The sequence below is a fragment of the Numenius arquata genome, chromosome 3 (assembly GCF_964106895.1).
Source record: "Numenius arquata chromosome 3, bNumArq3.hap1.1, whole genome shotgun sequence".
Lineage (NCBI taxonomy): Eukaryota > Metazoa > Chordata > Aves > Charadriiformes > Scolopacidae > Numenius > Numenius arquata.
Genome location: NC_133578.1, coordinates 12,154,805 through 12,165,693, shown reverse-complemented (window position 1 = coordinate 12,165,693; position 10,889 = coordinate 12,154,805). Strand labels below are relative to the sequence as shown.

The window sequence follows — 10,889 nt, the reverse complement described above, 5'->3', positions numbered from 1 at the left end:
TGCAGCTGGGTAAATCCTGCCCACCTGTTTCTTTGATACTGACACTACTTTTTGCACACCTTCATGGTGAACCAGAACAAAGAGCTCATTTCTTGAAACATATGGTCATAACCAAAGAAAATAACTATACATCCAATTTACTAACAGTCAAGTTATAACTAAATAAAAATTCCTCTTTATCACCTCTGTGACTTCAAATTAATCTCTCTCAATCCTGTTCCTACTTTGAAAAAGCACACGCTAAAAACATGCAAGTGTATTTTATCATTTAATAGAAAAAAAAATGTATTACTAACAGGACACTGATTTCTTAAAGAATTCAAAAGTGCTGTTCTAAGAATTAATTTTGCAATTAAAGAATATAAACTTAAGTCATAATTTAAAAGAAAAGGCATTTATACCAGTTATTTCAAGTTGTACACATCAAGGGAAACAGCACCATAGCTTAATGAGGAACAAATCCCATCCATAATTTAAACAACTAGAAATAAGTAATTTCATACCAAAAAATACAGATACTTGTATCAGTACGTACTTGTTACTATACTTCAGAAAAACCTAAATAATCCAAATAAGCGCACCCCATCTTGTTTCCTCACACTCATTGTTTCATCATGCTGTTTTGCAGAGTTCTTTGTAACCGAGCTATGTTGGCATCCAAGGCTGCTAAGCTATTCTTAAAGTCCTCTTCGTCTCGAGAAGTAAAAGTTGAGAAAGAGGATGCACTCCACTCAGACTTCCCTGATGTATCATCAAATAAAATGGAACTAAAATCAGCTATCCCACTGCCTTTTTTCTGAGAAGTCTCGTTTGGAAATAGCATTGGTACGCGACGGTATGTACCAGGCTGAGGTTGGTTTGCTTTGCCTGTGAAGTCTTTTGCAGCACCTCTTGGAGGGCCTTTTGGCTTCATTTGGACTTTGTCTCCTTCTGGCTTCACTTTATCCCCCATAACTTCAACTGTGTTTTCCATAGTATTTTTCACACCGTACCCAGCACTTAATTTACCCAGAATAGTTGGATCCTTTGCAATCTCACACCCATTCTGCTGCACAGAGTCCCAGAGCTCACAGTGGTAGTCCAACATCTTATGAGCCCCTCTATTTTGGGAAAGCACACCGGTTCTTTCAGAGATTGGCAACTGTTTTTTTGAGGCACTGCTAGTCAATGGAATATAAACAGTCTCATCCAACTTGCTTTGGTCATCTAGTAAAGTCACAGAATCCCTAATTGTTTCTGCATCTTGCTTCAGTGAGGTCTGTAGTATTCTGGGAGTTGATGTTCCTTCTTCTGAGAATGTACTGTTTATTTTACTTCCTTCAGCAGCCAACTTTTCATAGGCTAGATTTCGCATCTCTAATTCTCCACTTTTACTTGAGAACTGAAGTTCTGTATCTGGCAAAATATGATCCATTTCTAATTTTTTAAGGTAAGTCATTACTGAAGTACTCCCAGGAAATGGATCAGGTTGCATCTGCTTTTCATGGTCTTCCAAAAGAGACTTCGAGAGACCTTTTTCAGATTTGGATCTAACGTTGTCTACTGTGAGGTCAGACAAAAGCTTGGCCATACTGCCTTGCAGGGTTCTGTTAAGGTAAGATGGATTAATCACATTACCTATTTTTTAGCAACTATTTAAAAAAACCCACTTCTATATAAAACCAAAACATTAGATTTATCAGACTGCAGCAAAGTTACAATTCTCTTTCTACATGTTGTCATAAGCCATAGTACAAATGTGAACCAATTCCAAGTTTCTTGAATTTCTTTCTTTAGCTCAGAGAACTGTGCCTGTAAAACAACTAAAATAGCACAACCCACTGAAGTTTGAGATTATTCCCAATAAACCTCCTTTGAATACTATGAAATAAATTGATGTGAAGAAACTGTTACAAAGCACAAAGTTATCAAAATCAGTGACAATTTTTTCAAAATTATTCTTCTCATTGTATCTAAATAAAAAATATAATTAAAGAAATAACTCATTTTGTTTGCTACATCAAAAGAAATGAATGCTTAAATGCTTATGTACATAGCATACATATATACATATGTAATAAGACATCATTATACCACCATCTGGTGGTCAGTATAATAGTTATAGAAGTGTGTCATGTGCCTAAACTTGCACTAAAGACTCTGAAGCACTGATTAAAAATACTCTGCCATTCCAACCAGTATCAATTATAAACAAGACAGACAACAGTTTAACTTCATGTGTACATCATGTCCAATCAAATTCTATGTCCATATCCTTTGCTTGTGCAAAAAGCTATTTAAGTATCCCAGCTTCCCACCATGTTCATCATAAAAGACCACGACGAAATAAATTCACAGTAATAGTACTAAAAAATTATGAGTAACACCACCTTCATTCAGTGATCCAAGAACTCCCACTCTCTATACTTAATTAAACATCTGGGCATAATCTACTTCAAATGTGTGTAGAATTAAAGAAAGGACTACTCATTCCCACAGGGAGAGCTTGCTATGGGTCCTGAACACAGATCTCTCTGCAAGTTCTTTCTGAACCAGTATAAAGAAAGAAACAAAAAATAATAATAAAAAAGAACAACCCTCCTTAAATCAGGTTAAGAATTAGTTTCTAAATTCTACAGCTTCAAGGGAAGTACCAGTACATTTTCAGGTCCATGCACTTCCCATGGAGCTCCTTATCGGCAGGCCTGCTGTCAAGAGCTAAAACTTCACACAGGTTACAGCAGCTAGCATTTTACTTTACAACAGAACTCAAGTCATGGAGCACAACTCTGTTTTAGCAAAATTTTAACACCACTGTAGCAGAAGTAGCTACAAAGAGAGGTTTTAGCCTATACGACCTCTTACCACCAAGATACTAAGATTACAATAACACAAAGTATGCAAAAAAAAAAAGAGAAAAAAGTGGTGTCAAGAGGTGAAAAAATAGTGTAGCCAACAGCACCTGGTTAATTCACGCAGTCTGTTAACTTCTGCATCACGCTGACGTAACGTTATGCCCAAAATCTTATTTTCTTTCTCTGAAGCTTCCAGCTTAAACTGAAGGTTCTTCACATTTGCCAACGCCTCTTCCACTTCTAAAATGCCAAGAAGAATTTACCTAATTATTTCTTTTAAGTTTATAAACACTAATTGAAGAATAAACAAATTCAAAACACATACCCATCTTGAGCTTGGTGGATTGAATGTCATAATGCTGTTTATTTTCAAGCAATTCTTCCTCTTTATCTTGAATAGCTTTTGCAAGACGTTTATTTTCTAATTTCTGACTTTCTATTATTTTAAGTAGTTCTTCATTTTTAGCCTGCAGTGACTCAAGGCCTTTCAGCGATTCTTTCAATTGACCCTGGAGCATCATGTTCAAGGACTGCAAAGAAACTACTACCAAAAGTAAAACACAAAAAGTTTAAGTGTTTTATGTAGTACAGTTTGAATTTCTAGATCAAACGAAGTTTTTAAATAATCTTGGTAATATGAATTTTGCTTACAGATAGAAGAACGGTTTTTTGAGGCAGCAAGATAAAACTCAAGCTTTCTTCTCGACTATCTAATATGTCACCTTCATTTTAAGGGGCACACAAGGAAAAATAATCTGCTTGGCAGCTGAAGAGCTGTCTTAAACAGGCACAAACCCACACAAATACAGTTGCATGAATAGACCCACAACAGTTAGTTCACTTGCCACTAAAGGCCACAATAGATACTGTTATTATTTATTTATATGTCTGTATCTATTTAAACAAAGCTGTAACAAAAATGCCCCTAATAAGCACCATTCTCTATTAGTACTTTACATTCATAGTTGCAGCTCTGGCCAGATGCCTTCTCACTTCTTTCTTGTTCCCCGAGTTGCTGGTTTAATATTCTTAGTCTCCTAAATGTGAATTGTGGAAAAGCACAAATTCAGAAAGTTCAGAGTTAAGTTCAAAACCACTGCATTTCAAATTAGTTTGGTAAGAAGTTGCTACTGAGAATTAAATGTTACAGAATGTTTCAGAAATATAAAAAGTTTACATAATGCATTTTTCTTACATTCCTATATTTATTCAACACAAAAGACCCTTTGCAAGTTTCGGTAAATATCTTTCCCTCTGTTCTGAAGTAAAGTGCTATCCAGCTGTGTACTTGAGAGCTCTGTGAAATGAGAGACATTTTTGCATTTACGTTGCAAAAAGAATATAAGCAGGGTAACTATCTCCATACTGCAGTTTTCAGAGAGAATGATACATTGATCCCACCTAGACAAAGGCCCAATCATGATATAACTGATACTGTATTAACTGAAGTCTTGCTATGTGTTAATTATTTATTTTAAGCTACATAGCCTTACCAATCATAAATACCGCATAGACAAGAATGAAAGGACTGTAACACTTACACCATAATAATGCTAAAATATGCAATTTAGAACAGACCAGTTGAAGACACTTTAGGCGCATTTCCAATAAATACAGAATCACTGACGAGTTACTAACCTACGCAGCTGGGCATTTTCACTTCGGAGAGGCTGTAAAGCTAGTGCTATGTCAGTTTGTATATTCGTACTTCCCACTACAGCTGGGAGCAACGATATGCAGTCTTCTATTTCACTCATAAACCTCAACATTTCTGAATCGTCTGCAAGAGGTGAGGAAAAAGAAGACCCTATAAACACACAAACCTGTAATAAGACAGCAATATTTTATATGCGATTAAGCAATCTACAGCGTAGATATTATAGTATCCGGGTTTTTTTTCCAAGAAAACCTTATCTTTAATTTAACTATATTTATTTATTTAAAATTTTTAAGCTTGTCTATGTTGGTAAATCACAATCTACCATCTCTCCAATGAACCTTGGTGGGATTGCTGTTGCAATCTGTCTACACTGCTCCCTTTCCTTTCTCAGGGAAAAACACTGTATGTGAAATGAGAATAATCTTTATCCTAGCTGTTACAATAATGTTAAAATACTCCAAAAAATGATTTACTACTTCTCCAGCGTGAAACATGAAGCTATTGAAGTGGCATAAAACCACACTAAGATGTCACAAATCATCTGACACATACATCTTCCAGAAACTGAAGTGCTCACTCATTTAACATATTACTTGTATGTAATCACTCTACTGCACAAAGAAAATGTCCTCACCTTGATCTGCTATCAGTGCTCTGAGCTCTCCCAGGAGATATTTTACAGTCTTAACTTTATGGGCTGTTTCTTCTGGACTTTCTTTTCTAGATTTTAGAACTTTCTTCACAGAACTTGTCTTACAGTTTGTATCTCTCACTGGGGCTGTATCAAGTACATTCAATTCATCTTCTTCACTGACCGTGTCCTCACTGTGTTCTTCAGAAGTTTCCTCCTCCTTGTTACTTGAAGCCTTATGTTCTGCTGGACAATGATGATGGTGCTTCTGTTCAGTCCTGCTGTTCATCAGTTCATGTGATTGTAAGAGGGCCAGGTGAGCTTGTATGCATCTTATCAAATCAGCTTCTTTTATCTGTTGCTCATGGTTGAGGGTCACTTCTCTGACAGAAGACAATGGGATGAATGCAGGCACTGTAGAGCTACCTGCTGCACCTGACGTTGTACAAGGGATCACACCAGGTAGAGCAGTGGCAGACTGAATTTGCGCAGCAGTAGAAGCAGCTGAAACTACCGGGCAAACCACAGATCCTCCCATCTCTGGCACACATGCATTGTCACCATCTACAGGAACATCCTGCATAAAGAATATTGATATGAAACAAAAAAATTAACATGGATTATTTTTTTTAAATATTAAAAAAAAACCCAACAAAACCCCCCTTGTCTGACTCAGTATAGTCTTGATAATTTTTTGCAAATCATGAAAGAAACTACAAGTTACTGATAGCGTAATTTTCCAGTGTATTAAGAAGTAAATAAAATGTAAATCTGGATTAGATTACCTTTATCTTAAATGTTATTGGCAACATTAAAGCACAGTTCTTTTTCAGCTGTTCTGTGAAGAAAAAAAACTCCACAGCATTTTGGGTTTTTTGCTTTATGAACATTCATTCTTTGAATAAGACCAGAACAGGGGAAAAAAAATAAAAATAGAAGACAACACTGTTACCTTTCAATATTTTACGTAGATGAATTTCTTAAAAGTCAAGGACAGCACTAGCTATACATGGACTGCCTGCAGATGGAAGGTAAATCTACAGTCTTACAGTTTCAAGGTGCAAGCCCTTGACCACACTGATCAAGGTGGCAGTTGGTACTCTCCGTTAGTTCTATTCTATACCCTGAAATACACAAGTATTTTACAACGTGGCTCTAAGATAATACACAGTGTCTGAAGAAATAATCAGCTTGATCATTAGCAGGGAAAACCTACATATGAGATATGTTTTCTTTTATCAGGAGTTGGTTAATGATCCTAATGAGCATTACTGAGAATGTAATTATTAACAGCAATGAATAATTTCCTGTACCTTCCATGTTTGCTGTCCATTACAGAATTCACTGTGCAGACACAAGCAGCCAGTTGAAATGCCTCTAATTTCACTTTTTGCTGTCTATATAAAATGTATTTTAAAGAGCAGTATTTTCTCTTATTATTTATTCTGTTCATCACTAAGGGTTGAAATACGCCGTTTTTTTCTCTAAGAAAAATTATACAAACTCAAGAAAACCCATACACTTGAATAAACGTATAAATAAATAGGCAGTGCAAATTTAAAATGTTTACTAGTAGTCAGAATCAAACTTTTACTTACTGACTGAGTAGATAAGGGATTCGCTGAATGCTGCAGGGACAGAGCTGACGTAGAGGTAGGTAATCGATAATTAAAAGGTGTAACATTTTGACAACCTAGAAAAAATAACACTCTCAGATCAGGGCAATTTTGGGCAAAATTCATACAGTAAAATAGCAGGCTCTACATTAATAGTTCCACTAACCATTATTTGAGGTAGGAAGAGGAGTTAGAGTAGGAATTTCATTGCTGTTCTGTGGTGGTTGGCCAGTTATCAGAGACATCTGAGTTTGCACATGCTCACACAGTTTCTGATGCATAACAGGAGAGTGTTGACTGCAAGGCACATGAATTGGTTGAACCATCTGATTCTGTCCTGCACTGGGAAGCTCTTTCTCAGTAGAAGGTGTGGTGGACGAGGCAAGTTTTCTATTTGATACTGGCACTATAGAGAAAAGAACAAAAAACCCAGCTAAAGTTGTCTGTCTTCTCAATCTACACAAACCTATTGTGTTGTCAGACAGACTCCGGTAGGTTCCTTTGAAAAAGAAAACCAAAAGATCCTACAGCCTAAGATTCCAGTCCAATTTTTACTCATTAGCAAATTATTCCTTTTTTTTTTTTTTCCAGACAGAGCAACCCATCCCAGTTGGAGAGACTGATGTCCTTGAAGGAAGCAGAGAGATTTAATCCTACAGAAGGCCAGTTCTAAAATGCAATTCTTAAAATCTCTGCTTAGCTGCTTCATAAGCTTTTATACCATTTGGAATAACCCATACCAAAGCACTCTCCAAACTTCATTTTCTTAATTCTGGGTATAATTAAGACTCCGTATTTTTACAGGGCTGGAAAGATATCAGCTACGTGCTCACCTTCTACAGTTCTACAGCCCTTACCTGTCTCTAATCACACAAAAGACATGGAGTGGACAGAGGAAGAAATGCTAATAGAAGTGAAGTATGTCAACTGAGAAGAACTCAGCCTAGAGTAGCCCGTCTACCTTTCCATTCAAGTGCTCTGGCCACTAAACCATTTGAGTTCTTATTATTTATTGCAACTTTCCTGTTTCCAGAAACTGATCCTTGCGAAAAGCTGGGCTGGACACCTAATTCCAGGACAGTTTATAGCTGCATATCCCAAACAGAGACCAAGCCCTGTAGTGCTTCACTACACGGGGCATGGGCATTATCATTCACCTCCACACTTCCTACCAGCTAAACCTGGTGATGTTGGCATTTGTAAACGCACTCAACTTTCTTCCTTGTACAAGCAGCTCAAACATTTGTCAATTTTAGTAACTGCTCAGTAAACATTTAAGGTTTCTAAACAGCAATGAATAATGTCTACATCTTTTTCTGGATCTAGCCCTGGATCAACATATAACAAACAACAACAATTATCTGAAGCTTTGTTATATCTCAGGAAGTTGAGGAGTCTCTCAATGTTGTTTGAGAAAAAAGCAAGCCCAAGAAAGCACACTTACTTACCAATTTCTTTTCGGATGTGGGCAGGAGTGATGGCTTTTTTCAACCCTTTCTTCTTCGAAGTATTTCCTTTGGTTAGCAAAGGCTTGGAAGTAATTTTAATGGAAGATGTTTTCCCAGGTTGTTTCTGGATAGTCTCCTTTCCTAGCATTAGTTGAAAGAAAACTAGTCAACAAAACAAACCAAAACAGTCTTAGAAAAAACTAAAAAACATAACTTGAATTTTCAATAGGTACAACCTCGAGCCTCATTTTGTAAGATATTCTTCAGTAAAGCTGCACAACGGTCAAGTCCATTATGAATAGTATCAACCTGTACAAAGAATATTGCAGTCAGAAAATGAGTATCACTGTTTTCTTTCAGTAAATCAAGATTCTTTCTTAGAGGTGAGTGTTCTCCACTCTGTCATCCGAAAAAGAACAACTGACAACCTGCAAAACCATGTCATTTTTCATGTATTACTTTGCAATTACATTTGCCAGATTTTACATTTTGGTAATTGCATGTGTGTGGGTTTTATTCTTATTTCCACATGCAGTTAAGCTATTTTCAGCCTATTTCTATTTTGGCATCAACTGACTCAGCACTACACAGAAGACAGCACTGACTCTGTACAACTCAATCTTTTTGGCACAAAATCTAACAAGTACAGCTATGCTTCTGCCAGGGTCAGCTCTAGTCCACAAACAGCATAGTTGTGTCTGAAAAATATATCCTGCGCCTTAATGAGATTTTTCAGAGCAAAACTCACTGCACACAAAGCCAATTTGCATGTATCCGCAAGATGCAGTAAAGACACTCTTGCTAGCTTTGCAGGAGCTATGTCTAGTCCAGATGCAGTAGCATCTAAATGAATGTGTTTTTCTTCTATCATTCAAGGCATTCCAGTTTCTCTTCTCTTTAGATAACAGAGATGACTGTATTAAAGTAATTTAATTACCTGATCATCAGAGTCAGTTGAATAGAGAGAGTATCCAGACTCCACATCAGAATGACATCCTTTTCTTAAGCCAAACCTGAAAAAGTCAAACTCACTGTTTATTCACCTCCTTAATATGCAGCAAAGTAAAAAAAAAAAAAAGTACTTTTATTCAACAATAGCAAACTAAAGTAAATTAATTTTATCAAGAAACAAAGTATCTTTCTCTTTCTGAAAACTCTGCATTGCTGCAACAAACACATTTAGCAGATATTAACAGCTTATGTCAAAGGAGAATTCAGTCTTTGCTCCATAGTCTTGCATATGGTCAGCAACTATACAAATTCAATCTTTTATAAATAAAAACATACAGACAGAGTGCCTGTCTTTCTACAGGCAAAATTTCTACTCAGTTTGTTTCTGTTTGTTCATGGGCTGCTTTAGAACCTGGCCACAGTGCCTTTCAGCTAAAAAGTTTTTCTGATATATACAAAGAATTTTTGGCTAGTTGTGAGGTATGACAAGCATAAGGTTCCCAAATGCTCAGATATATGCTCAATCTTAGATAGTATTCATGATTAAGGTCTTACTGTTTTCTTCCATTTGTGAATTTAGCTGCTCCTGTTAGTCTTCCAGATGACAGTGCCTGTTGATTAGAGAAATATACTTTGATTTCCATTAAGTACTTTCACAACGGAACGGAAGACGACCATTGCCCACTAATTCAGAGAGCTTTTGCTGAGGCAGATCAGTTCAAGGTAATTTACAGCTCTCAGACCATGGTGGAGGGGAGAGCCCACTGCTGCCATTGGGGACTGAATCTTGTCGTTGTCGTGTCACAAAACACACCTTTACTGTGTGAAGCTTCGTTAGTTTCCACAGCATTCTACAGATACATTAATTCACTTAACAGCACCACCAAGGGCTGACGTACAAACATACACTGCAGAATAAAACCAAGCTCGATAAATACACACCTAAGCCTTGGGGATTTTAAAAATAAAGTCACAGCACAAACCACGGATACGAACAGAGAGCTCACTGCGAAGCCCCTTACTGACACACATCAGCCGTCAGAGCCCTGAGGGGAAGGTGGCCGGGCTTAAGCCAGGAAAGCAAAGGCGTCCAGAGCCGGAAGGCCACACTCCCCCTCAGGAGTCGTTACCCAGCCGCCCAGCCCCGCGCCTGGCGGGGACACCCCCTTATCCCACTCCGAGCACATCCGGGGCCTAACGAGGCGCCCCCAAGAGAGGGCTGAGACCCGACTGCAGACCGGAACGGGGGCTCCTACTCCCGCCAGTGATCCCCCCGCCCCACACGCACCTTGCGGGGCCGCACCGCCGCCGTCCCAGCCATTGCCTCAGCCCCGGCCCAGGCGGGGGCGGGGCCACACCGCCCCGCTCTGCCCGCGCCGACCAATCGCCAGCCCGCTTGGCTGACGGACGGGACGGCCGTTAGGGGAGGGGCGGGGCTAACACCGCCCAGATCCGCCCCCGCGTGGCGGCACCTCACCGCGCGCCGGCGGCAGCGGGCGCGGGAAGGGGATGGAGCGGCGTTGCGGAGCGCGGTCGGGGATTGGCGGGAAGTGGGAGGGGAATAGCCAATCGGAGGAGAGAAGGGGTAATGGGCGGGGCTAGGGCGGGCTGTGAGGCCGTCGTCAAGTGCGGCGGTTGGGGTGTGAGGGGCTGGGCGTTACCTTCAGGGTTCAGCCGTTGGCTGCCCTCCCACCGCTTGCCTCTCCGCTTAATAAGATAGAAATCACCTCACATAGATGGGTTTTCGCG

General features: G+C 39.0%; 1 protein-coding gene across 1 annotated transcript; it reads right to left on the bottom strand.

Annotated features, from left to right (window-relative positions):
• Positions 1-256: 256 nt before the first annotated feature.
• CCDC14 (coiled-coil domain containing 14) lies at positions 257-10,473 on the bottom strand. The gene is made up of 13 exons (XM_074145388.1): positions 10,429-10,473; positions 9,696-9,751; positions 9,127-9,202; positions 8,426-8,498; positions 8,190-8,330; positions 6,908-7,147; positions 6,724-6,818; positions 5,129-5,702; positions 4,473-4,614; positions 3,792-3,871; positions 3,160-3,378; positions 2,942-3,074; positions 257-1,586 (listed from the first exon to the last, which is right to left on the bottom strand). Exons 1-13 carry the CDS (start codon positions 10,459-10,461, stop codon positions 602-604), a joined length of 2,847 nt encoding a protein of 948 aa, XP_074001489.1. The 5' UTR covers positions 10,462-10,473; the 3' UTR covers positions 257-601.
• Between the last annotated feature and the right edge of the window lie 416 nt (positions 10,474-10,889).

Excerpts from the sequence above, each read along its gene's own strand:
- CCDC14 (XM_074145388.1), bottom strand. The coding sequence starts at position 10,461 with ATGGCTGGGACGGCGGCGGTGCGGCCCCGCAAG. Across the intron at positions 7,148-8,189 it reads CCACATCCGAAAAGAAATTG|TGCCAGTATCAAATAGAAAA; the intron begins GTAAGTAAGTGT and ends TTTTCTCTATAG. Across the intron at positions 3,075-3,159 it reads ATCCACCAAGCTCAAGATGG|AAGTGGAAGAGGCGTTGGCA; the intron begins GTATGTGTTTTG and ends TTGGCATTTTAG.